We start from the raw sequence: 27,644 nt of genomic DNA on the forward strand, positions 1-27,644 counted from the left end.
GGTCTACATGCCTGTGGTCAGCATTTAGTCACTGTCCTCCACCTGGGTGGGGGGTCTTAGTTTCTGCAAACAAAACTTAAAGATATTCGTCAGATTGTTTGTATATCCCTTGAGGAGGAACTAGGACTCTGTTTTATCACTGAACTGTTGTTTCTTGCCTGTTTCCTTTGTTTCCATTCCCTTACTTCCCTAATTAGTAACTTTTGAGTTGACTCTTTGGAACTCAAGGAAGGCCTAGGAGACCAAAGCTTTCTTCTACAAACAAGAAACAGGGTCCTGCTCAGTTTCAATTCCCTTTTCTTTGATACTCTTCAATGCTGAAGGGCACAGGGGCAGGACAAGAAGGGAATAAAGTTTGGGATAAAGAGGCAGGGGAACTCAGAATAGGGGGCTCAGTCTCAGTGTCAGATATGCTAGTTACATCACTGTTCTCAATAGGAGAAAGTGAGTTCCAACAGGTCAGACATTTTGCTTTGTTCACTGTTGCATCTTCTCCAGCATTTACAAGAGTACCTGGCTCATAGTGGGTGCTCAAAGAAAGTATGAATGAATGAACAGGCCTGTGTCTCCTCTCCAGCCTCACCTCCCACCACAGTCCTCCTCAAGCATAAACCTGGGTTTAGTGGGATGTGGTGGGGATACTGGGTTCAAGTGTTTAAGAGATCTTGGGCCTCACATTCAGACTCTTGGCCTTGAGTCCCTGGGCCTCACTGCAAGATTAAACAAGATGGCAGGCATAAAACTTTAATTGTTTAAGGTAAACACCACTTAGTTAACCCAGTTAAGACTCTTCAGATACTATTATGTCAGGAGGGAAGCCAAGTAGTGGGTGTAGCCCTGGCTTCTGTAACACACTGACATCTTTCTTGCTTCAGGACTTTTGCATTTGCTGTTTGCTTAGAATGTTTGTCCAGCAGCTCTTCTTATCCTCCAGGGTTCATATCTAAATCACCTGCTCCACTGTTATTTTCCATCCTAGCCCCCAGTTCATTTCCTTCATGGCACTGTTAAGGGCTTTTAATAATATATTTATTTTAATTATTCATCAGCTGTCCTCTACTCCTGTGCTTGCCCTATTCCATCCTCCTGAGATCCAGCTCACACATGCCTCTTTCAGGAAGCCCCCCCATGGCCCCTAAGCTGGTCAGGTGCCTCCTTTGGGTTTCCCTCCTTTCAGGTCTGATTACTCTGCCTGTGCTTCCCCAACACTCCCTTGACACCTATCTGTCTCTGGTTAATTATCTGTCTTCATCTCAGTACTGGAAACGCAAAGGCAGAGTCTGGGGCTCTTGTTCACTCATGGGTCTATAGCCTCCTCTGAGAGCCCTCTCTGGCCCTCTCTCAGACTGAAAGGGGAACCTGTCTGGGCTCCCAGGTCTTCCACCACGCAGCCCCTGATCATTCAGCCTGTGTTTGCCCCGTCTCCTCCATAATCACTTTGTCACGTGCTTCTGTCATCACTCTGCTGCTCTGTTCCTGTCTGGTGATGCGGGGACTGGTCAACGCTGGGGAGGCACTTAGTGAACGTTGGAATTTAGAAAGAAGAAATCCCTTGCTCTCATCGGAAGGCTGAAGCAAGCTGGGCAAAAAACCCACAGGTGTCCAGTAAGAGCACACCTGCACCCTCATTTCCCAGAGGCCAAGTTCAAGAGCGAAGGTGCTCGGACACGGTCAACAAGCCGACGCCCACGGGCAGCAAGAGCCCTAAGGCTCACCCTGCGCGTACCTCCCCAGGCTAGGCATCACGAGGGGCGGAGCCAACATAAGCCCCGCCCTTACCTCAGCGCCAGGGGCGGGTCCAGGTGCGCCTAGGGAGGAGCACGGCCGCGCAGGTGCAGGCTCCCTGCGCCTGCGCTCTACGCGTCCCGCCTCACCAGGTGCGCCCCGCCCCCTACCTGGCCTTCCTCCTTCGACAGCTGCTTCGAGGCGGGCGCCATTACCTCTGGCGCCCACCGAGGGTCTGGGGGTGTGGTGGGGTTCTGAAGGGTAGAGGGAGTCCGGGGCGAGTGAGGAGCAGAGAAAATCATCGTGGGCACAGGAGGCAGAGTATCCGCACACCGAAGGACCGAGAAAAGGGCTTCCTGGAGATTTCCCGTGTGGCGAGGGCAGAGGCACGCCCCGCAGACCCCTACGAGCGCCCGCACCTGAACGCAAGGCGCTCCAGTGCGCCTGCGCGGCGAGGGTCTTCCCGCACCTGCTCGCGAGACCCCAACGACCAGAGGCTCGAGGCCTCTCCCCTGGGCTGCCGCGCGGAGTCCGTCATGGCGCAGCTCTCTGAGCCGAGGCGGTGCGGGGTGCTCCTCGCCCTGCTGGCATCGCTGCTCCTCTCCGGGGCTGAGGCGGCCGACGAAGAACGTGGCGTCCACGGTGAGGGCCCGGGCGGGAGTCCTGGGGGTTGTGGAGGGTCGAGAGGCTGAAGGCGGGGCGTTAGGGGCAAGGTGGAGGGGCTAAGTTGGGGAACGAGGAGGGCCGGAGCGAGGTCCGAGCAGGGGGAATTGGCGAGGGAGGAAGTTTGGGGGCGACTGGGTGAAGCTTAGGCGGGTGTAGTGGAGCCAGCTCGGCTGGATTGAACCTTGAGAGAGAGATTCGGGAGCCCCCGGGAGCGAGGGCGGGTGGCAGAGCCCGGGCTGGGAAAAGTTTCCTGTAGAGGAGGGAGGAGACTGGCTTAGGGCTGTTCACCAAGAAGGAGTGGCAGTGGCCTTTCCTGTGGCAGGAAGGAGGTGAGGGACCGAACCGAAGACCAGCCACTTCCTGCCAGCGAAAAAAAGCCCACGAAAGCCCGCGGTGGGGGGGCCAGCCCCAGAGGACAGGGCTTGGGTTAGGGGACCTGTTGGCCTTTTAGCCTCTGGGAAGAAGCCTGCACCCTATGTTTTTGGATATTGGACCGCAGCCTCCTGAGAAAAATTTCTGGGTTCAGTTGCATTAGAGCGCCTCCCAGAACAAAGGTGCTTCTCAGTGATATTCAAAGGAAAAGAAAAGCAAATATGTTGGGAGGGAAAACTTACACGGGGTGCAAGGGGCGGGGATGGAGCGCCTCTTGGCTTAAGAATATTGGCATTGAGAAGGTGGGCTTGAATTCGTCCTTAGAGGTTGGTGGAGGGTAAGACCCAATTTAAATGTCTGAACTCTACGGAAGTTCAGCCTGAAAGGTCTTTTTGAACAAGTGTTGGTTTAACCTTACTTCCTCAGACAAATACAAGCAGATTTTGAAAATAATCCTCCTGAAAGAAGAATTCGTTGATTCAGCAAAACTTCTTGAGCCCCTGCTATGTGTCAGGGGGCAGTGCTGGGAGCTGGGATACCGTTTGTGACTCAGACAAGCCATGTCCTTGCACTTAGAGAGCTGATACTCTAGTGGGATAGACAGAGACAGGGAGTAAGCATTTAAATAAGGAGTACTTACTGCAGTATTAAATTACTAAGATGTAATTGAACAGGAAGAAGAAGACCAACAGGGATGATGGGGGCCACTTTAGCTCACGTTCTCAGGAGAGGTCTCCCTGAGGACAGTGACAGCTGAGCTCTAATGTGAAGAAGGAACAAGTGGCAGAGACACAGAGGCCTCAGGGATGTTTGTCCAGTTGGAAGCAGTGGAGTTCAGAGGCCTTGAGGCTGGAATGAGCTTGGTGGTATTTGAGGAAAAGACTGCCAGCGCGACTGGAGTAGCGGTGTGTTGGAGGGGGCCGGTGGGAGATTGGAAGGGGAGGCCAAGTGGGGAACAGACAGGAATCAGGTGACTTTACAGGCCAGCATTTTGGATGGAAAGAGAAAGCATTGGTGTTTGTAGCATTGGTGTTTATACACCAAGTCATCACCTGTGGTGACTTCTAAAGACTGTTATTTTCCCTGTGCCCAAGGCAGAGAGGAAAAAGTGAATTGAGGGCCTGTGGGGAGAGACTCAGCTCCAGGGAATTAGGAATGCAATTGTTGATCATTCTTGTGATCTGAACTAGAATTTGTTAGACTTTTCTTCTGGACTTTTTTTAGATATACTCCTCAGTATGTGGAATTCTCCAGGCAAGGATACTGGAGTGGATAGCCATTCCCTTCTCCAGGGGATCTTCCCAACATTGTAGGCTAGCTAGATTCTTTTACCATCTGAGTCGTCAAGGAAACCCATACCTTCCAGTTACCTGGCCTGGGATTTTTGTCAAAACCGAGTTTGGGGCTAACATCTATTGCTTACTTTGAGCACTTATGCATTATTTAATCCTTGAAACAACTTGGTGTGGCGGTGAAGATACAGATCTTGCCTAAGACCACACATTAGTAATTGACAAAGCTGGGTCTGGCTACAGAGACCTTTTCTGCTTGTTCCGATGGTTTTCCCAGCTGCTGTAGCTGGCTGGACCTCCTGACCTTTCAGAAGTATTCCTATCTGGCTGGGTAAACTAATGCCCTTGCTTATCTGAAGTTCTGTTTGTATGAGAGCTGAATCAACAGCTTATTTGGAGACAAGAAGTAGTTTTTATTCCTCTGCCCACCTTCTGATTGCTTTGATTTTTCTCAGGAAGCAAAGTCATCCACTAAGAGTGAGGTGTTTCTCCAGACACACACAACTGCACAGGTACCTCCAGATGAATATAATGGAGGGAGGGGAAGTGTGTAAGAGGGTGATCATAATGGTTGGTCAAGGAACAATCTATGTGAAGATATGAGGGGGCTGAGGGGTAGTGGAAAGGTGGTAGGACCAGTGAGTTATTGGACCTGAGGTTTTGAAAAGAATGAACTAGGAAGATAAACTACACGGCACTGAGGGAGACCCTTGAAGCTGAGGTTCGGAAGGATCTAGGGGAGCTGCTGTGGGGAGGACAAGATCACTGGAGGAGAGGAAGTCTAGGAACCAAGAGGCCAGGATGGTTGGAGGAGCACCTATCTGGATACAGAAATCACCAAGAATGGTGATAAGAGCCACAGTGGGAATGACAGGAAGCTAAAATCAACGGAGAAACAAGGGGGGGGGGGGTGAGCTGGGTCAGCAAATGACGCACAGGGTGGGGTATGATTTACTCTAATGATGAGATTCATAACTGGGGTGTTGAGGGTGGAGGGAGAATGATACAGAAGCAGTGCCCCCTTGCAAGGGCACAAGAGAAGCTATCTCTTCAGGGGTGAGCTGGGTTCAGTTAGAGTAAGACTGTTCAGAGAAGAGATTGAGGGAATAAGAGGTTTTGCTGAAGATAGGCCCGTAAGTATCAGAGACTCCAGGAGCTGGGGGAAGGGAGATGGCAACAAAATAGGATGCATGGGGATGAAGGGTAACTTGGGAATCTGGGGCTGGTGTGGTGATAAGCAAGTGGTAGGAGAGTCACATGGTGTCGAGACAGACAGTGTTGGTGAGGCACTGGGTGGTAGAGGGCAGATGGGAAGGGGTGTGGAATGTAGTGGGCATTTGGAGGCACACCTCTGCAGATGGAGATGGGGGACAGCTGATACATCTCCGGGTGTTTGTAGCATCCAGGGAGAGAGCCAGTCTGCCATGGAAACACACAGATTATAAACTGGCTGTTGAGACTTCCCCGGTGGTCTAGTGGTTAAGACCCCACACTTCCCATGCAGGGTCTGGGGTTCAATTCCCAGTTGGGAAACTAAGATCCCGCGTTCCATGTGGCACAGGCAAAAATATTTTAAAATAAAAAATTTTAAAAAACCCCACCAAACTGGCTGTTCCCAGGAGGCCTCAGACAGGCTTTATGTGACTTGTTTCTAGAATTGAGAATTTTTTAATGAAATATTCTGATTTGGGGCTGGGCCTAAAAAATATGAAGATCTGGCACAGTGTTCCCACATAGCACCCTGGGGTAGTGCCAAGTACTTCTTCTGGGAAGGACATAGACTGCTCTCTGTCGGTGTTTATTCACTTGGCCTGCCCTCTGTATCTTCTGAGCGTTTTGAGTTGTGACTCCCACAGTAAGAATATGCCCCATTTAGTAAACAAAGGTAGATAAAACATAATAGTTTATAAATTGTACAGTGCAGTGTGTGTATGTGTGTTATTATTCTCAGGGAACACCCCTTAACAGGTGGCCACAAATGTGCATGATTTTTATCTCGTCCTGCATGGTAAGTCCTGGTACTTGGAGTGCCCACAGATATATCATTTTGATCAATACAAGGGCAAATAGTATATTCCTTTTCAGAATAGAACCTCAAAAATTCCTTTTGGGAGTGGTCAGTTAAATATAGTTCCTACTGCCAGTAACTTATACAAGAGAACTTGTGTTAATGGTTCCTTGGCTCATAGCCCTTTGTTGATTGTTCTTGGGAATTTCCACTGGAGACAAGTGTGGCAGCATTCATGTGAAAGCCTCTAGTGCACTTTGAAGTGATCTTCTGTGTATTTTATTTTATTATTTATGTTTGGTTGCACTGGGTCTTTGCTGTTGGGCCCCAGCTTTCTCTAGTTGTGGCAGTTGGGGGCTTCTCATTGCCGTGGTTTCTCTTGTTGCAGAGCACGGGCTCTAGAGTATGGGGACTTTGTTGCTCCATGGCATATAGGATCTTCCTGGACCAGGGATTGAACCCGTGTCCTCTGCATTGGCAGGTGGATTCTTAACCACTGGACCACCAGGAGAGTCCGTGATCTTCCATTTGCATCAACTTCTTGAATTAATTAGTTTCTCCAGAACTTTGACTGAAAAAGTGAACTTTCCAGTAAATCTCCAATAAGCATATTAATCACCACTCATTTCTCTTCTCCTCACCCCCATGGATAGTTGTAAACTGGGTAGTCAAAAAGAGGATGAGAGACAAGAGTGAAATTGCAGCTGGTGTTGGTGATCAGGGGAGAGGTCTCTAAAGTGGCATCTTACACTATTTTCATCCTTCATAGAAGTGCTCGTTCTATTTTCAGGTAAGATAGGTTGGTTCCAGGACAGTTTGAAGTATTTATTAACTGATTTATTCAACACAGACACCCACCAAGTACCAGGCACAGTTTTAGGCCTTTGAAACAAAGCACTGAATGAAACAGATGACAACCCCCCCACCCCCAATCCATGACAGTTACATGGTAATGAGAGGAAGATAATACAATAAATAAACCATGAATGGATACTTGGTAATGAGTACTATAAAGAAAAGTAGGTAGGGAGGAAAGATAAATTAGGATTTGGGGATTAACAGATACACATTATTATGTATAAAATAAACAGCAAGGACCTACTGGATAGCCCAGGGAACTGTTGGTACTGAAGATATTTAGTATTGTGTAATAACCTACAATGGACAAGAATCTGAAAAACAGTCACTTGGCTATAAACCTGAAACATAGTAAAGAACTATACTGTTAAAAAGAGAAGAAAAGGAAGGTAAGGTTTGGTGTGTTTAGTGCTAAAAACATGGCCTTTGAGGCTGAAATGTTGACAATATTTAAAGAACATTGAGGGGTTTGCCTTTAGGCCCACTGAGGGAAAGTGGTCCCTTGCCCTGGTTGGCATTTGAGAAGTCAGCCTGTAATAGAGAAAGCCAGCCTGTGACCTGTTCCTCATTATACCTGTCTCCTGAGTCATTCGCAGCACTCAGGCTTGTCTTCAGGTAGTTGGCCAGGCAGCCAAACCTCTGTTTACCGTGTCCTGAGGCTGACAGGCGAATAAGGGATGAGGTAGCCTGTGATTCATGTGAGGCAGGAGAGAACCCTGAAGGGGTCACACTGAGGTGACTTAATTAACCCCAGGAAGCTTTCATGGCCCATTGGTCACTGACTAATAAGGAGCTCACAAATGACCACAGAAGCATTCCTGTATGGATTATGGACCTCCTTTTTTGACGCTGGTCACAAATGTCGTTTCACTGGTTTCTGACAAGATAGTTTTGAAAACTCTAATGAAGGGATGCTGAGGCCCAGGCACTTTGAAGTTAAAGTTACTTGGAAGTTTATCTGAAGCACATTGTTCATTACTAGGAAGCCATTTTAGAAATGAGGCGAGAGTTTGACATGGATCTCACCAGTGGGCTCCTCGGTCCCTGGCTTCAGAAGCCTGTGATTCTTTATGTTTATTCCAGGGCCGGTCATTTAGAATCTAGGACATGTTCGCGAAGTGGGGTAGAATATATAGTATAATAGTTTTTGACCTTTAAAGGGCTACATATATGTCTGTGGTGTTAGTGGGGTGATTAGGGAAAATGTCTAAAAAGTCTCCAGGGGTGCGGGGTGATAATGGAAAAAAAGGTCAGGAAACATTGTTCTAGGTAGACAGCCCATTAGCTATAATCAGTTTCTGAAAAATGGTCCCAGGTTTTAAAAAAGTTAAGAACCCCTGAATGTGAATTAACAGTTCAAAGTCCATGAAAGACTTTGAAACTACTGTTTCAAATTATTCAGGTTGACCCCTGTAATTCTAGTTACAGATTTAGGTAAGGGTAGAATTTATTGTCCTGCTTGAGTGATGAATATGAGGTGACAGAGGGTAGGAGTGGTGGCTGGCATTGTGATGATGGTTTATGGAATGTAAACCTTTATATCTAAATATTTTATATCTAAAATGCCAAGATTTTATATCTAAAACAAGATTTTATGAGTTTTACAATGTAAGTTGGGTATGTCATTGTAAATGTTCTCTCCTCGTAAATACCTAGCGGTTATTTTAAAGTTTCTGAATTACTTATCCTAATAATGACAACTTCCAAGCACCCAAACCTAGAGGAAGGCATGGGTGGTAATAGCTTTCTGTACTAGACGCAGAAGTCCTCAAGTATGTAGAGCCTATCCAGCTAACCAAAACAGGTGGATTTATAGATCACCTTGAAATAAGACTGATTGTGAAATAAATGTCAGCTTTGAGATTTGGCCCAGCAGAATTAAAACAGGGGTGAGTATCTGCCTCCCTAGTGTTTAGTACCTCTTCACTCACATAGAGTGTGAGTCTCTCATTCCTTGGTGAAAGATAACTTGAAGTCAAAATAGGTAACCAACGCATAGTTTTTCTTATTTTCTTCTCTCCGACCTCTTAATCTCCCGATAGTATAGTATTGCGGGACTTTACTGGAGGTGAAAATAAGGAATTTTATACCTTCAGGCAGGCGTGCCAGGTGGTGGCACAGCAGAAAAACAAAGGGAAAGACTGATGGTTGGATTGCTTTGATCAACTCACTGACTGGAGTTTGTACTTTGATTTTCCATATCCTCTCTATCCTGTCAGTCACCACCAGTCTGGTCTTTATAAAAATACACTACTTATTCAAAGCTTTGTGCCAAATGTTTTAAGCATTTATAATGGAGTAAAAAATGCCTTTAATTTTTACAACACTCTTTATGATTGGTCCCAGTGTCAAACAAAGTCCCTTCCATTTGAATCGTTTTTAAGAGATGCATCTGCAAGCCCACAGAATTTATCTCAGTGGGACAGATGGAGGGAAAGCCAACTGAATCTCTGCTTTATTACTCACTAGTGAATTCAGGTTACATTGAGCAAATGCCCTTTCCCAGACAAGCCATTGCAAGATAGCCTCTAATACATGGTGCATTTCACGACAGTAAAAACAAACTGCTAACTGCTAACAAACCTGTCAAAAAACATTTTTATATTAACTAGATCTAGAATGGGTATTAATCACACAGAGAGGCCTTCAACTGGGGCTGAGTTATATTTATAATGTCCTTAAGTTGGTTCTCTTGCTAGCATTCTCAGCTTTCACCTTAATCCTGAAGGGATTTTAAAGAGAACACTCTCCTGTCTACTACAGAAAATATTTCTGATACAAGATGTGTGGGTTTTTCCACATCAGGCAATTCTCAGCAGACTCAGAATGGGTGTCTGGCAATTTAACTCAATTCTGAAGCTGCTGGAAGTGAGCACAGGTCCTGCAGGTTAAGGACTCCCCTCTCCCTTCAGATGCCAGTCAGAGCCCAAGGTTGTCATCTGTCAGTTTCACCAACTTGAAATGTTCAAGGGTTCCCATGACCCTCTCAGATCCAGTTTGCTAGAATAATCCACAGAACTCAGAGAAACACGTTTACCAGTTTATTATAAAGGATACAAATGAGTAGCCAGGTGAAGACAGAGGTCTGGAAGGGTCCCCCAGTGTACAAGCTTCTGTCCTTATGGAGTTTGGGGTGAGCCACCCTTCTGGCATGTGGGTGTGTTCACCACCTGTTGGGATATTTTACTGAAGCTTCATCATGTAGGCATGATTGATTATTAACTCAGACTCCCTGGAGAATAGGGGGTGGGGCTGAAAGTTCCAACCCTTTAATCTAGGCTGGGTTTTTCTGGCACCCAGTCTCCATCCTTTTTCGGGGTCAGGGTGTTGTGCCACACACCTTGTGGGGTCTTAGTTCCCCAATCAGAGATTGAACCCAGGCCCACTGCAGTGAAAGTGTGGAGCCCTCACCACTGGAGTGCCAGGGAATTCCCCCAGCCTCTATCCTGATCAGATCAGATCAGATCAGTCGCTCAGTCGTGTCCGACTCTTTGCAACCCCATGAATCGCACGCAGCATGCCAGGCCTCCCTGTCCATCACCAACTCCCGGAGTTTACTCAGACTCACGTCCATCAAGTCAGTGATGCCATCCAGCTACCTCATCCTCTCTCGTCCCCTTCTCCTCTTGCCCCCAGTCCCTCTCAGCATCAGAGTCTTTTCCAGTGAGTCAACTCTTCGAATGAGGTGGCCAAAGTACTGGAGTTTCAGCTTTAGCATCATTCCTTCCAAAGAAATCCCAGGGCTGATCTCCTTCAGAATGGACTGGTTGGATCTCCTTGCAGTCCAAGGGTCTCAAGAGCCTTCTCCAACACCACAGTTCAAAAGCATCAATTCTTCGGCACTCAGCCTTCTTCACAGTCCAACTCTCACATCCATACATGACCACAGGAAAAACCATAGCCTTGACTAGACGGACCTTTGTTGGCAAAGGAATGTCTCTGCTTTTCAATATGCTATCTAGGTTGGTCATAACTTTCCTTCCAAGGAGTAAGTCTTTTAATTTCATGGCTGCAGTCACCATCCGCAGTGATTTTGGAGCCCAAAAAAATAAAATCTGACACTGTTTCCACTGTTTCCCCATCTATTTCCCATGAAGTGATGGGACCGGATGCCATGAACTTCATTTTCTGAATGTTGAGCTTTAAGCCAACTTTTCACTCTCCACTTTCACCTTCATCAAGAGGCTTTTTAGTTCCCCTTCACTTTCTGCCATAAGGGTGGTGTCATCTGCATATCTGAGGTTATTGATATTTCTCCTGGCAATCTTGATTCCAGCTTGTGTTTCTTCCCGTCCAGCGTTTCTCATGATGTGCTCTGCATATAAATTAAATAATCAGGGTGACAATATACAGCCTTGACGTACTCCTTTTCCTATTGGAACCAGTCTGTTGTTCCATGTCCAGTTCTAACTGTTGCTTCCTGACCTGCATACAAATTTCTCAAGAGGCAGATCAGGTGGTCTGGTATTTCCATCTCTTTCAGAATTTTCCACACTTTATTGTGATCCACACAGTCAAAGGCTTTGGCATAATCAATAAAGCAGAAATAGATGTTTTTCTGGAACTCTCTTGCTTTTTCCATGATCCAGTGGATGTTGGCAATTTGATCTGTGTTTCTTCTGCCTTTTCTAAAACCAGCTTGAACATCAGGAAGTTCACGGTTCACATATTGCTGAAGCCTGGCTTGGAGAATTTTGAGCATTACTTTACTAGCGTGTGAGATGAGTGCAATTGTGCGGTAGTTTGAGCATTCTTTGGCATTGCCTTTCTTTGGGATTGGAATGAAAACTGACCTTTTCCAGTCCTGTGGCCACTGCTGAGTTTTCCAAATTTGCGGGCATATTGAGTGCAGCACTTTCACAGCATCATCTTTCAGGATTTGGAATAGCTCAACTGGAATTCTATCACCTCCACCAGCTTCGTTCGTAGTGAGGCTTTCTAAGGCCCACTTGACTTCACATTCCAGGATGTCTGGCTCTAGGTCAGTGATCACACCGTCGTGATTATCTGGGTCGTGAAGATCTTTTTTGTACAGTTCTTCTGTGTATACTTGCCACTCTTCTTAATATCTTCTGCTTCTGTTAGGTCCATACCATTTCTGTCCTTTATCGAGCCCATCTTTGCATGAAATGTTCCTTTGGTATCTCTGATTTTCTTGAAGAGATCTCTAGTCTTTCCCATTCTGTTGTTTTCCTCTATTTCTTTGCATTGATCGCTGAAGAAGGCTTTCTTATCTCTTCTTGCTATTCTTTGGAACTCTGCATTCAGATGTTTATATCTTTCCTTTTCTCCTTTGCTTTTCACTTCTCTTCTTTTCACAGCTATTTGTAAGGCCTCCCCAGACAGCCATTTTGCTTTTTTGCATTTCTTTTCCGTGGGGATGGTCTTGATCCCTGTCTCCTGTACAGTGTCACGAACCTCATTCCATAGCTTATCAGGTACTCTATCTTTCAGATCTAGGCCCTTAAATCTATTTCTCACTTCCACTGTATAATCATAAGGGATTTGATTTAGGTCATACCTGAATGACCTAGTGGTTTTCCCTACTTTGTTCAATTTAAGTCTGAATTTGGCAATAAGGAGTTCATGGTCTGAGCCACAGTCAGCTCCTAGTCTTGTTTTTGCTGACTATATAGGGCTTCTCCATCTTTGGCTGCAAAGAATATAATCAATCTGATTTCGGTGTTGACCATCTGGTGATGTCCATGTATAGAGTCTTCTCTTGTGTTGTTGGAAGAGGGTGTTTGTTATAACTAGTGCATTTTCTCAGCAAAACTCTATCAGTCTTTGCCCTGCTTCTTTCCGTATTCCAAGGCCATATTTGCCTGTTACTCCAGGTGTTTCTTGACTTCCTACTTTTGCATTCCAGTCCCCTATAATGAAAAGGACATCTTTTTTGGGTGTTAGTTCTAAAAGGTCTTGTAGGTCTTCATAGAACCGTTCAACTTCAGCTTCTTCAGCGTTACTGGTTGGGGCATAGACTTGGATTACTGTGATATTGAATGGTTTGCCTTGGAAACAAACAGAGATCATTCTGTCGTTTTTGAGATTGCATCCAAGTACTGCATTTCAGACTGTTTTGTTGACCATGATGGCCACTCCATTTCTTCTGAGGGATTCCTGCCCGCAGCAGTAGATATAATGGTCATCTGAGTTAAAGTCACCCATTCCAGTCCATTTCAGTTCGCTGATTCCTGGAATGTCAACATTCACCCTTGCCATCTCTTGTTTGACCACTTCCAATTTGCCTTGATTCATGGACCTGACATTCCAGGTTCCTATGCAATATTGCTCTTTACAGCATCGGACCTTGTTTCTATCACCAGTCACATCCACAGCTGGGTATTCTTTTTGCTTTGGCTCCATCCCTTCATTCTTTCTGGAGTTATTTCTCCACTGATCTCCAGTAGCATATTGGGCACCTACTGACCTGGGGAGTTTCTCTTTCAGTATCCTATCATTTTGCCTTTTCAGTATGAAAAGGCAAAATGATAGGATTTTTTTTAACTTCTATCCTGAAGTTCCTGAAACTTTCCAGGGCACCCCCAGCCACTAGTCATCTCACTGGCATTCAGTAAGACGATTGTGCCATCCAGAGATTGCTGGGGTTTTAGTTCTTGTGTCAGAAAACCGAATATTAGAGTAGAACATGATATGGCACTCAAGAAATTCCAAGGGTTTTAGGAGCTCTCTATCAGGAACATAGGGTGGGGAGAGACCAAATACATATTTCTAATTATGTCACAGATATGATCGGTCTGTAATCAGAGCTTTGCCTTATCAAGCCTCCCAAGAGTCTGATTTAGAAGCCTCTGAAAAAAAAAATGTTTTTTAATTAGCATGACCTAAATCAGAGAATACAGGGCTTGCTGAATTGAAGAATGCTGCATTTATGCATTTTCCAGCTTTATTGAGAGGTTTACACATTTTTGTTGTTTGTATTATTGTTTCCTTATTATGAATGAGGAAATACATGTACAGGGAGGTTAGGAAAGCTGCCCCCACCCCCACCCCTAACCCCAAACAGTGGGCAAGTAAGAGGCAGCCAGGGGCTCCTACACACACTGGTCCCTTACCAGGACAGCTTCCTGCGGGCCCTGTCCTCTAATCTGTCCCCTACACTTTGGCCGAATAACTTTCCTTATTGTGTCACTTCCCAATACCAGAGCTTTTCCTCATTTCCTTTGTGCCCTGTGTGGCTTACAAGTCCTTTGAATTTAGGGTGTGATTGTAGTAGTTTACCTTGTGTGGTTTTCTTTTTTTCCTTCTTCTGTCCAAGCCAGTCTTGTGGCTCTAACTTAATCGTAAATCCCTGGAGGTCAGGGGCTACCTTCCCTTCTATGTAGGCTGGCTACTCAGCTCAGTTTACCTTAGAGGGTTCCAACTTATGCCACTGTACTTCCCAGGGTGGCTGTTAAGAACACCCCTTTTCACTCTGAAAAGTGTCTTGATCGGAGGATTAATTGTATGATCACCCCATTTACATAGATGAGCTATTAACCAAACACTGTGTGCTAATTTGTGTTAATTTGCTTCAGTCATGTCCAACTCAGTGACCCTATGGACTGTAGCCCTCCAAGCTCCTCTGTCCGTGGGATTTTCCAGGCAAGAATACTGGAGTGGGTTGCTATTTCCTCCTCCAGGGGATCTTCTTACATCTCCTGCATTGGCAGGTGGGTTCTTTACCACTAGTGCCACCTGGAAGCCCCATAACCAAACACTGGTGTGCTTAGTCACTCTGTCGTGTCCGACTCTTTATGACCTCATGGACTGTGTAGCCTGCCAGGCTCCTCTGTCCATAGGGATTCTCCAGGTAAGTCTACTAGGGTGGGTTACCATGCCCTCCTCCTGGAGATCTTCCCAACCTAGGGATAGAACCCAGGTCTCCCGCATTGCAGATGTATTCTTTACCATCTGAGCCACCAGGGAAGCCCAAGAATACTGGAGTGAGTAGCCTATCCCTTCTCCAGGGGATTTTTCCAACCCAGGAATTGAACCGAGGTCTCCTGCATTGCAGATGGATTCTTTACCAGCTGAGCTACCAGGGAAGGGTCAATCAGTCAGTTCAGTCACTCAGTTGTGTCCAACTCTTTGCAACCCCATGAATCGCAGCATGCCAGGCCTCCCTGTACATCACCAACTCCCGGAGTTGACTCAAACTCATGTCCATCGAGTCAATGATGCCATCCAGCCATCTCATTCTCTGTCGTCCCCTTCTCCTCCTGCCCCCAATCCCTCCCAGCATCAGGGTCTTTTCCAATGAGTCAGCTCTTCACATGAGGTGGCCAAAGTACTGGAGTTTGAGCTTTAGCATCCGTCCTTCGAATGAACACCCAGGACTGATCTCCTTTAGGATGGACTGGTTGAATCTCCTTGCAGTCCAAGGGACTCTCAAGAGTCTTCTCCAACACCACAGTTCAAAAGCATCAATTCTTCGGCACTCAGCCTTCTTCACAGTCCAACTCTCACATCCATACATGACCACTTGGAAAACCATAGCCTTGACTAGACGGACCTTTATTGGCAAAGTAATATCTCTGCTTTTCAATATGCTATCTAGGTTGGTCATAACTTTTCTTCTAAGGAGTAAGCGTCTTTTAATTTCATGGCTGCAATCACCATCTGCAGTTAGTTGCTTACTATTCTCAAGATACTGGGGAATTTATTTAGTACGTTCATTTCGTTACCATGAAAAATGTAACAATTTAAGCAAACAGAAGGGGTAACTAATCCACTATCTAGATAAAACTGAAAGAAAATAAGTTGTGCGTTCACAAAACTGCTCAAATTATCCTAAAACATACAGATGAAAAAAAAGAAAAAAAACTGGAAAAGCTTCTGCCTCCTTTAGTCTCCTTTCCCTAAAGGTATATTCACACACATATCTAAATTAAAAGTTAAAAAAAAATCATAATATTGCATGTAAACCATTCTTTTGCTTTTGTCTCCCTAGTTCTATAACAGCATATATGTAGTATGTGTGGATGTCTCACAACTTATTTCACCAGCCTGAACAGGGTGTTCATGAAAATTCAGTGGTGAATTTTCAGCTAATGTAGGTTTGTGGGTAGCAAGCCCTTGGTAAGTATGCTAATAGCTGTCCCTGTTCTTTGAAGTCAAAATAATGGATTCTTCCTAGTTTGCTTTTTGGTACTGAGGAGTGAAGTGTATTCTGTCCTCTATTTTTTTTGGTGTAAAAGTAATATTTTCACATGTCTGAGTATTATTGTAGCAAATCATTTCCTGTTGGCCATTATCATTTGAATTCTAAGTGGCTTTCATGAAACGAGTAGAGCTGCTTTTAGTGATGAAAGAGTGTGTTGTCATAAGAAATGTGAGCCCTGGGAGTCTATGTGATAGCTTCTGACCACACATACAGGATTTGCTGAGTTCTGTGACATGACGGGGGGAGGGGTAAATATGGAAAATCTGAGCAGGGTGTTTTTATAAACACTGTCTAAAGAGCTGATTGGCAAACTGCAGCTCGTGGTGACTGCATGCATACAGCCTGCACACTAAGTCTGGCTTCTGCTCTTCTTTTGGTGGCGGTGGGGGCTGTGCCGGCTCTTCATTGTGGCACCCGGGCTTTGTCTAGTTGAGGAGCGCAGGTTCTAGGGTGCTCGGGCTTCAGTAGTTGCCGCAGCACAGGATCAAACCCATGTAGCCTGCATTGGCAAGCAGATTCTTAACTACTGGATCAAGAGGGAAGTCCTTTAATAGTTGAAAAAGATCACAAGACTATTTTAAGGCATAAAAATTATATGAAATCAATTTTTATTGGAATGCCAGTCATGGTCATTTATTTACATATTACCTTAGGTTGCTTCCGCGCTGTAATGACAGAGTTGACTAGTTAGACTGTGTGACCCGTGAAGCTTGAGATAAAGGCAGTCCTTGGTTTGCGTGGACACACATGCATGGTACCTGGTCACTGCACATGTGTTATTCAGTTCCTACACAGCAAAGCATGTAGTTACCTCCTTGCTCCACAGAAAATGCGACAGTTTACAAAAATGATTGGTCGATAGAGGAAATTGGGCCAAAATAGACTAAAGTGTAGCAAAGAAGAAAAGTGATAACGCTGGAAGTGAAATTCCAGTTAAGCATAAATGGAGTGATCAGAGGATGAGCCAGCTGTGGGAGTGGGTACTGCTGCCCTTCAAGACCGGTGTGCAGCCAGAGGAGCTCACAGACGTGAAGAGAGTAGTTGTGACAAAAAAGGATGGTGTTCCGTGTGTGGAAGTAACGCTGGCCGAACCTTGGACAGAATGCCAGGCAGCTCTCAGAGCAGTTTCATGGCATTGATAGAGCAAAGCATAAAAGGTTAGAGGCTGACCCAAACCTAGAGAGAGGTATGACACTTACTCTCAGGTGAACTGAAAAGAAACTGGCTTCATATCAGTACGTCAATGACTAAAGACCTTCGCAAGTACTATTCACACTACTCTTGGTGAGTTTGCTTGCTTCTTTGCTTGCTCAGTTGTGTCCGACTCTTTGCGACCCCATGGACTGTCCAGGCCAGAATACTGGAGTGGGTAGCCTTTCCCTTCTCCAGGGGATCTTCCCACCCCAGGGATTGAATCCAGGTCTCCAGCATTGCAGGTGGATTCTTTACCAGCTGAGCCACAAGGGAAGCCCCTTGGTGAGTTACTTATTTACAAAGAAAATTAACACTTCAATTCTCAAGTTTCTAATGTTTTAACTTACAGTGAACTAAATAAATATTCATTTTGTTATTTTTTTATCCTATGCATTTATAACCCACAGGTTGTTTGTTTGTTTTTTTTTTTATCTTAAAGGTCATGGAACAGTCATAATTTTTTCCATTGTTTTGCCTGATTTCACACTATTCTGGCTGTATTTACTATTTGGCCCTTCTTAAAAAAGTTTATTGACGGTTTGCTGTAGAGAAAACAGATCCGGGGAAGAGAAGGACCATTTCATGAGTGGGTCCGAGCCTGTGAGATGATCCAGGGCTTTCTTTTTTTTGATCCAGGGTTTTCTTATTAGGAAACAGTGAGGCAGTAAGTTGGTGTTTTTCAGTGTATAGCGCCCACAGGAGTTAAAAGTGTATCAAGGACTAGAGTCCCAGGAGAGTTGTTTTTGCTTGTTTTGTAAATAAACTGACTCTGAATGGGTATAAAAAACATGAATAAAAGAAAATGCTAAGTTCACGGTGGTTGTTAATTTAGGGGAGACAAAACAAGTGGGATTGAAGTGAGGGGGTGCACCAAGGGTTTCAGCTCTGTCATGTTTTGGTCCTTAAAATGTTAGAATTTCATAGAGCTGAGAAGGCGGTATACCAGTGTTGTGACATTTTCTGTAGTTTTCAAAATATTTGAAATATATTAAACTTTTCAGTAGGGACAGCTGTAATTGTGCATTTCTGAAGAGTGATTGGATACCATCTTCTGAGGCCTGTAAAATTAGGTTGGGTTAGTAGTGCCTGGAAGCTTAAAATGTCTGTGATGTCCTTGTTAGAAGGTAGTAGCAGGTCATTCTAGCGCGTAGAGTGAAGTAGAGCAGGTCTAAGCCATTGGCTCTCTATTTTGGTTAAAGCTCAAGTGACTTCAGAACCAGAAAAACCTGTTTTCTTTGACAAAGACCTGTCTGGCAATTTTGTAACAGCTAATGTTCAAAATGCCTGCCAGGGTTTTGTAATTTAGATTCATATTTCAGATAATGTGTGACTTTAACCATTTTTGATGCTTTTCTAAGACAGTATTACTGTTTCCCATTTTTACATATTCTGAAGCAAATGTATCCAAGTTTGGCGCCCCTCAGCTTTTCCCCCTGTTTTTTTTTTTTTTCTTCTTTTTTACCCTCTATTTTTTCCTCCATTTTGAAAACTTAACGGAACGTATTTAATTTTGCACTAACATTTTTGAGCATCGAAATAGGACTTGAAACACGTTTTTCATGATTGTTTTCCAAAACTATTCTGAGACCAAAATGTCATCTCTTAACAATAACAGTTATTAAGGAATAACTTCCCGAAAATTGTCCAGCCAAGTCCCCTCGGCCTGGGGCAGTTCTTTGGTATGGTGCTATCAGTGACCCTGTCACTGTGACCGTAAAAAGACCTAGCAGAAGGCCTGGCCTTGGTGAACCCTCCAGTTGTGATGAAGCCTTGAGGAATGTTTTGGCTTTTAGGCAACTTCAGTTTCATGTTTTTCCCACTGCCTGTCACTACAGTGGCTTTTTCTTTCTTTCCATCGAAGGGGTCCTTAAGTTTGTGCCTGAGCCGTCTGATCAGATCAGTTTGATTTCAGATCCAGCTCTGCTGCTTGCTTAGGTTAACCTGCCCAGAGTGTTCTCATTTGTAAAGGGAGGTGGGTGTTACTGCATGAGTCACAGTTCTTATCATGACTATTAGAAATAGTGCACATAATGTGCCCGGCATCTAGCTTAGTGAAGGCAGTGAAATGGGGTGTCAAGAAATAATCCATGCTCTGCATTTTGATTTTAAGGTGAGTCTACCAAAGATAGTATTCTGACTTTTTGGAAGCTTTTTCTAAGGAAGGTGATAAGTCATGGAAGTCATCTTACATACTAAAGTATTTCTGGCTCTTTGTACAACAGAAGAGAGAATGCATTGATGTGATTTGGAGTGAGGTGAAGAACATGTGACCTGTGTTTCCTAAAGGAACATTCTCTCCTTTGAAACAAAACCAACCAAACAAACAAAAACAACCTCCTTTTTCATAAGATCATTTCCTTAAGCCTAGAGAGTAAAACTGTGTGTCGTAGAAGCTGAAAAGCAATTTAGTTAGGAAAGGCATGCAACAAAATGGACTTTTCACCATTTGACAAGGAGCCTCCCTCCTCACAGAAGGTACTCTGTCTTGACACAGTAGTTGTGTGGTTAAATTTCATCTTGGTTGAACCTAGCTTTGGCCAACTAATCTGCTACTTAGAGCTCTTTTACTCTGGTCAGATTTATTTTAAAAAGAGATTACTGTGGCGGATTCATTTTGATATTTGGCAAAACTAATACAATTATGTAAAGTTTAAAAATAAAATAAAAAAAAAAAGATTAGCTTCTTTCTGTTTTTATTACAGGAATTTCCAAGTGTACACGAAGTAGTGGGAGCAGGTTTATGAGCTCCCATAGACCATCACTCACCTTCAACAATTGTCAACATTATGTCTTTCCATATATGCTGTTTTTAGTGCAGCAGTTGTGTGTGGTAGTCGTTCAGTCGTGCCTGACTCTTTGTGACCCCATGGACTGCAGCCCACCAGGCTTGTCTATCCATGGGATTTTCCAGGCAAGAATACTGGAGTGAGTAGCCATTTCCTTCTCCAGGAGATCTTCCGGACCCAGGGATCAAACCCAGGCAAATTCTCTACCCACTGAGCTTCTCTTAAACAGACATTTCTAAATTCCCTGGGACAAAAATGAAGCCACCCCCATCCCCTCCTACCCCACCCAAGGAACCTGAAAATAAGGCTGCTTCCAAAACTTAAACCGTGAGATCAGTGTGTGATCATTGACAGCAGATGTGAGCAGCTGAGACAGAATGGCCTCTCAGTCCCACAAAGTTTGTAATGAAGGAACTGTCACATCTACAGAAAGAGCGTTCCAGTCAGGAAGCGCCATCAGTTCGTGGTGGCAGTCAGAAAAGTAAGTGTTCAGACGCAGACCTTGACCATGCTGTCTTGACAGAAGCGCGTCCTGAGCCATCTCCTGAGAGCCTCTAGTCTGCCTGGTAGATCCCAGTAGAGTGGATCTTCATAGGAATCCTCCAGAATACTGCCTTACTCAGACGCCAAGTGACCTGCTCCATGTCAGCTGGCTTTCCGAGGTGGTATGTTGGCACACATCCACCCTGCTGCACAGTTACTTTCTCAGTTTCCTCAGTGCTTTGTTAGCAAGATCAGCATCCCTGCGCCTCTTCAGCCCTGGGGCACTAGGAACGCCTGAGCCTGCAAAGAAGAGGCCGGATTCCAGGCAGTGTTTATTTCACCAGGGTAACTACTGTCCATCCCTGGACAAGCTTTCTCCCTCCTCCTCTTTATGTACCCTCAGGCTTCCGTACATGCACAGAACATCTGGCAGAAGTATCGGCATCCTTGCTTATGAAAAGCCACCCAATTCCCACTCTTTATACGTGGTCGCCCTGCCGCGTTCTCTGCTGTGGCATCTGACTGTTCCCGGCAACCCTGCCTTGAGCTCCGTTTGGCCCCCTCAGGTGTTTGTTCAACTGAGCCATAATTCACAGTCCGCACAGTCAACCCATTTAAAGCATACAATTCCTTTTGCAGATATTTTTGTTTTAAAGACCATACCCGAAGCTGTTGGAAGTTTTGCTTTTGTTTTAGATTTGAAGGGTTTGTTAACAAAAGAAACCTTTATTTGTCACACACAATAAACAATTTCAGTATTTAATAGAGGGTTATTTAACTTAATTTTACTACACAGTCATTAAAAGAAAAGAGAAATAGAAATAATAGAGAAGAGTAACAGTGTGTATGTCCATCACCAAATTGGGCCCACCAGCATTCAGACTTCAGCAGCGCTGGGAAGTCGCTTGTTAACAGCAGCCTGGAGATAGTGCATCCACTTTGTTGATGAGGCTGCAAATTGCAGTTTTGGGGGGCTCCCACTTGTAATCCCAGGCCGCAAACTGATATCCTGGTCAGTTTGCCTGCAAAACTTGTAGCTCTGGTTTTAAGTTTTACAGTGCTTTTTGTTTCACCTGGTGAGTCACAGGATTCTCTGGACCCCAGGGGGCTGGCCGAGACCCACTCCTTCTCTCATCTAAAGTGCCTCTTGACTTACTGGTAACCGTTGGTGTTTTTGCAAGCAGGCGGGTAGTCCAGGCAGGGTCAGAAGTCAATCAGAGGCCTGCTCTCCTGCTTCTGAAGCCTGAACAAGACTGCTTCCATTTTCATTTCCCTAAGAGCTGCTCGGGAAGCAAGGACATCAGGCAGTGGTCTCCAAGGCTCTGAGCTTGGCAGGGCATTGGACAGGCAGCTGCCACACCTCGGCAGCAGTTGAGTGCCTCTGCCCTAACGTTTTCAGTTTGGGGTCATAGGGCGTCCTGTCTGGGTCCTCTCCAGCTTGTCATGTTGATAGCAGTGCTGCTTCTGGCCTTTGACAGCCTGGTGGGTTGGGCAGAAACATACATCAGAGAACTCTTCTGCTGCGTCTTCCCTGGGCCTTGTTGATGGTGTTTGTTTTGTGACTTTTGGCACATTGTCAAAAGTACCTGTTCCGGGTGCACACCCAGCTGGTTCTGGTTGATGCAGTTATATGGACAAAAGGTGTCTGGGCCTGTTTAAAACAACAACAACAACAAACAAAACTGATTTATTATTTACATACCATAAAATCAGCTGTTACAAGCATACAAGCCAATGGTACACTGACAGAGTTGTACAACCATCCCCACAATCCAATTTTAGAACATTTCCATCATCCCCATTTGCAGTCACTCTCCACCACCCCACCCCCACCCCCACCCCCACCCCTCCAACTCCCCAGCACCAGGCAAACACTAATCTCACTTCCTGTCTCTCTTGGTTTGCCTTTTCTGGGCATATCGTATGATTCCATTCATATAAAGTATCCAGATAAGGTACTTTTTAGCTGATGATTTCGGTGATGGTTGCTTGCACATTAACAAAAGATTTTTTTTACTTCAGAGTATGCTTTTTCTGCTCTGCTAGTTACCTGTGATTTATTGGAGTTCCTTGGGGATGTTTGTTTGTTTTGCATAGTACCAGCCTTTTTTGTCCATAGATAGATGTTTTGTGGAATGTTTGGTTTCCTGCCCGTTGTTGTGACGTGTTTTGGGAGATGCAGCAGAAGCACAAATCCTGCTGTCTGTGCTTTGAAAGGCTTCCCCTCGGTGAGATAAACCTAGCAAGGCTGAGAACAACTAGGGAGGAGTCATTGGCGACATATAACCCAAGTTTTGGGCCCTGGGATGGTTTTATTTGAGATGTTTTTGAAGCACCCTGTGCTGGGCCTGAGGCAGGTTGCAATTCCCTTATGCAAGAAGGCAGAGATGTAGGATTTCCCTGGTGCTTTGAACTTCCCTGATGGCTCAGATGGTAAAGGGTCTGCCTATAATGTGGAAGACCTGGGTTTGATTCCTGGGTCAGAAATGGAGAAGGAAATGGCAACCCACTCCAGTACTCTTGCCTGGAAAATCCCATGGACGGAGGAACATGCTGGGCTACTGTGCATGGGGTTGCAAAGAGTCGGACACAGCTTCAGTTCACTTCAGAGATGAAGGAGACCATGGTGGAGGGAGAGGCGATGTAGGCTCGTGATCCCAGTGGTGCAGAGCAGACACTGAACCACACAGTCAGGTGACTCCCTTTTCAGGTTGCTTTCCACCCTCCCAATTCCTCCAGAAGAAAGGGTCATTGTAGTAAAGGTGTTGTCTCCAGCACTTGTTTATCTCTCCCTTTTCAAGAGAGAGCAGAGGGACTTCCCTGGTGGTCCACTGGTTAAGAATCTACCTTTCAATGTTGGGGACATGAGTTCGATCCCTGCTCTAGGAGGATCCCATATGTTGTGGGGCAGCTAAGCCCATGTACCATAACTACTGAGCCCGCGCTCTAGGCCCTGTGAGCCCCGACATGAGACACCTAAGCCTTACAACTAGAGAGTAACCCCTGCTTGCCACAACTAGAGAAAACCTGTGTGCAGCAACAAAGACCCAGCTCAGCCAAAAATTAATATTTAAAAAGAGAGCAAGAAGATCTCTAGGCTTTCTGTAGACAAATGTATCTGGCTGGAATTTTATAACTTTGTTCTGTTTCCCTTGTACCAAAGCGGGGCCAGATTTGGAGGCACCTTGTAACCCCAGACCATCAAGATAGGAGCCATTATAAACACTGGAAGAAAGGAGCGACCTGAGTTGCCTTTGAAGGGTTGGTTGGCAATGAGGGGAACTAATATTCGGGAGCCTCTTTCTGAGGCTCTAGTGGTAACTCGACTATGAAGTGGCCAGTCTTGGCAGAGAGTAGACAGGAAAAGTTAGGAAAGGTCCTTCTGGGTTGCTAAGAGCACCATGCTGTGCGCGTCCTTCCTGACCGCACATCGCCAGCTCTAGCCTTTGCGTGCTAAGCTTCCCTTGGCCCAGTGAGACAGGCACATATCCAGAAGGATCCTGCAGTCTGGTGTTTTGCCTCTGGAAGTCCAGCTTCTGTACTGGGTGGTTGTGTGTTTGATAACGGGGCAGGGACAGTATCAACACACAACTGACATTCAGTGCAGTCGGGTAGTTGGTATCTTTGTTGTTAGATGACGCCTTTTTTTCCTACACAAAGAAGGAATCCCTAAGCAGGTCTGATGGTGACACTTTAGAAACAGCTCATAGAGGAGCTGCTGGAACTTAAGGCTCTGGGAAGCTGTAGGCCTCTTCCTCCAGGGCTGTGCGTGTCCTCTCTTGCCTGAATTGCCCTGCTAAGCATGGTCTCTGGTTGTGTTTTAGATTTTTGCCACCTTCCCAAGAAAGTGGGAAGATGCCGGGCCTCCTTCCCTCGGTGGTGGTACAATGTCACTGACGGATCCTGCCAGCAGTTTGTGTATGGAGGCTGCGACAGGAATGACAATAATTACATGACCAAGGAGGAGTGTCTTGCAAAGTGTGCTGGCGTCACAGGTAAGACAGCGCTGTTGGGGAGGGTTTATCATCTGTTGTTGTTTCTTGGTCGTTAAGCTGTGTCTGACCCTTTGAGACCCCATGGACTGCAGCACACCAGGCTCTTCTGTCCTCCACTATCTCCTGGAGTTGGCTTAAATTCATGTCCACTGAGATGGTGATGCTATCTAACTGTCTCATCCTCTGCCCCCTCTTCTTTTGCCTTCAGTCTTTCCCAACATCAGGATCTTTTCCAATGAGTCGGCTCTTTGCATCAGATGGCCAAAGTGTTAGAGCGTCAGCATCAGTCTTTCTAATGAATATTGAGAGTTGATTTCCTTTAGGATTGACTAAAGGAAATTTGTTCTCCTTATTGTTGAAGGGACTCTCATGAGTCTTCTTCAGCACCACAATTTGAAAGCATCAATTCTTTGGCATTCAGCCTTCTTTATGGACCAGCTCTCACATCAGTATGTGGCTACTGGAAAAACCATGGCTTTGACTATACGGACCTTTGTCAACAAAGTGATGTCTCTGCTTTTTTGAAAAAAAAAAAAAAAAAATTTATTTATTAATTTGGCTGCATCAGGTGTTGGTTGCGGCACGTGGGATCTAGTTCCCTGACCAGGGATCAAACCCAGACCCCCTACACTGGGAGCGCTGAGTCCTAGTCGCTAACCACCAGGGAAGTCCCTGTCTTTGCTTTGTAATATGCTGACTAGGTTTGTCATAGCTTCCCTTCCAAGGAGCAGCCATCTTTTAACTTCGTGTTATCTAGAGACACCTTATTAACTGGGTCGTAGATGTCTTTTGCTCTTTGCTAGTTCTTCATGGCTGAAACTGGGAGATGTTTTTAAAAGCAGAAGAAACTGGCCCAGCGTGAAAGTCACCCACTCACGGTGGTTTCAAGGCGGTACCCTTCCCCCTCTTCTCAGAAAGGGGAGAGTAGGCTGCAAACTAGAGCCAGGGGAGGGGGGACACGACTGCTTCTCCCCGACAGCTTCCTTCCTCCCACTAGTGAGCGCACATTCCACGCCACTCCAGGTCTGCTCGGACAGGCAGCGGACAAGCAGCCTCCTTGCTCCCTGGGCCTTTGGGTTATTTTTACCTTTGGGACAAATGACTTGAGGAGCTCAGCCAGCCAGCCGAGTAATGAATCAAGTTAAAACTAGAACAACACTTCTGGAATCCGTCCTTGTCCCACCCTTCAGTGAGGACTTCTGTGCAGTCATGTTGACCCTGTGAGCCTCCCAGTTTAAGTAAAAACCTAAGCCCCTGCACAGCATGTGCCAGCTCTGAACGCAGCCTCAGGGGACTCCTTGAGACCTGACGGCAGTGAGATGTTGGCCCTCTGGGGTCTGATCCCTCCCAAGTGTTCCAGAGACCTGAGGATTTGGCCAGCCAAACTGTCTGTTAAAGATTTTCACTGGCTGCTTCTTTAACGTTGTCATGGGACTTCTTACATCCTTTCCTGACAGCTTGGCATCGCCGGTAGCACCTGGATTATGATTCTGGGTCAGAAAGTGCTTGTGGCACCCTCAGCGCTCACAGCCCTGCCACCCTGAGAGCCTGTGCCAGGCGTTTGTATCTCCTCCTGCACTGGCTGTACCCTCTGTTGGCTTTGAGCTCTGCATTCAGAAATCACATAAGTGAATTAAAGTTATGTGCACAAAGAGGACAGCAGCAGCGGCCTTGGCTGTGGCCTGAGCTTTACAGCAGCGCCCAGGTGCAATAGCCCGGCCGAGGCCCGGTGCCTGGAGGAGCGTTTTACTGATCTTTGTGTGCCCGGCAAGTGCTCAGCGCTCAGCACGTGTTTGGAGAGCCAAGGGGGCTGGTACTATTTTTGGATTGTGAGTGAGCCCCTCATCTTTTAGGGGGTGACTGGCAACTTCACCAAATGGTGAGTAAGGAAAATACCATTTATTGTATGTAAGTTTCTGTCATAAGCTGTGATCCAGTGTCCGGGATTAAGGGGAAATGTTTTTTGCTACCTTTCCTGTCCTTTCCCTATCAAAGAGTTCACAGTATGGGACTTCCCTGGTGGTCCAGTGGTTAAGACTTCGCCTTGCAGTGCAGGGGGCCTGAGTTCAATCTCTGGTTGGGAAGCTGAGATCCCACATGCCTCCTGGTCCAAAAAACCAAAGCACATAAAATATTGTAACACATTCAATAAAGACTTTGAAAATGGTCCACATTAAAAAAAAAAAAGAGTTGACAGTAGCAAATGTACATGCCGTTCTGGTTACTCCTTGGTTTCTCAGGGGGAAAGTTAAGTTTTAAGAACACAAGCAGTGAATAGCGGGCATAAGATGGAATGTCTCTGCTGAGGGCCATGGGGTGTAGTGTTTTGCTGGCAGAAGGCAGACAGCTGTCTTCCTAAAGGTCAGAGTCTGGCCCCAGCCTGGAGGTCCCAGAAAACCCATTTGCTGGCTCCTGAGGCGTTCTCCCGTGAGTCTGCAAGGAGAACTGGAACTGCCAGGGCGACGACTGGGCAACAAGTCACTCACCGGAGTCCTTGCCAGCAGATTCCCTCCCAGGCAGGCAAGCTCTGTGGGGAGCCAAATGTGAATGAGAATGACAGTTCATTAACAACTGATTAATTAATTATAATGAGAGCCAAAGCCACTGAAGGGACCAGACTCTCCCGTTTAGTCTATGCTTTAGTGTGCGAAGACAAAGCTCAGTCAGATTCCCAGAAGATTGCTTGATGAGGGGCGGGGCGGAACCAGGGGAGCTGGTTTGTATGCGAGTGTGCAGTGGCATCAGGTTAGACCAGCCCCACGCCTCCGCACACGGGGTGGGGCTCCTCCCTCCTGCACCCCACCAGCCCTCCCTTTTTTGCACTTCCTTAAATGGCTAGCCTCTCCACCCACCCTCTTAGCTTTGTGTGTGTGTGAGAGAGAGAGAAAATATACATAGCATACAATTTACCATGTTAACAGCTTTAAGTGCATGGGTTGGTGGCAGGAAGTGCATTCCTAGTGCTAAGCACGCCCTTCAGTTTTTAATTCACTTCGTGAGTTAATACAGTTCAACAGGTTATTTGGCCCTGGAAGCCATTGTCTTTTTATAATGTCACTTCACACGTCTTTGCTCTGATTTCCAGCTGGTTGATCTTAA

General features: G+C 45.7%; 1 protein-coding gene across 1 annotated transcript in view; it reads left to right on the forward strand.

The window, feature by feature from the left end:
- The first annotated feature begins 1,811 nt into the window (after positions 1 to 1,811).
- The window catches only part of SPINT2 (serine peptidase inhibitor, Kunitz type 2), a 30,059-nt gene continuing 4,226 nt past the window's right edge, over positions 1,812 to 27,644 (forward strand). Inside the window, exons 1-2 of the mRNA XM_006068727.4 lie at positions 1,812 to 2,367; positions 24,375 to 24,545. Of these exons, the coding sequence (XP_006068789.2) occupies positions 2,262 to 2,367; positions 24,375 to 24,545 (277 nt within the window). The 5' untranslated portion in view covers positions 1,812 to 2,261. The remainder of the gene's footprint in view (positions 2,368 to 24,374; positions 24,546 to 27,644) is intronic.

This window comes from Bubalus bubalis, chromosome 18, assembly GCF_019923935.1.
Source record: "Bubalus bubalis isolate 160015118507 breed Murrah chromosome 18, NDDB_SH_1, whole genome shotgun sequence".
NCBI classification, from domain to species: Eukaryota; Metazoa; Chordata; class Mammalia; order Artiodactyla; family Bovidae; genus Bubalus; species Bubalus bubalis.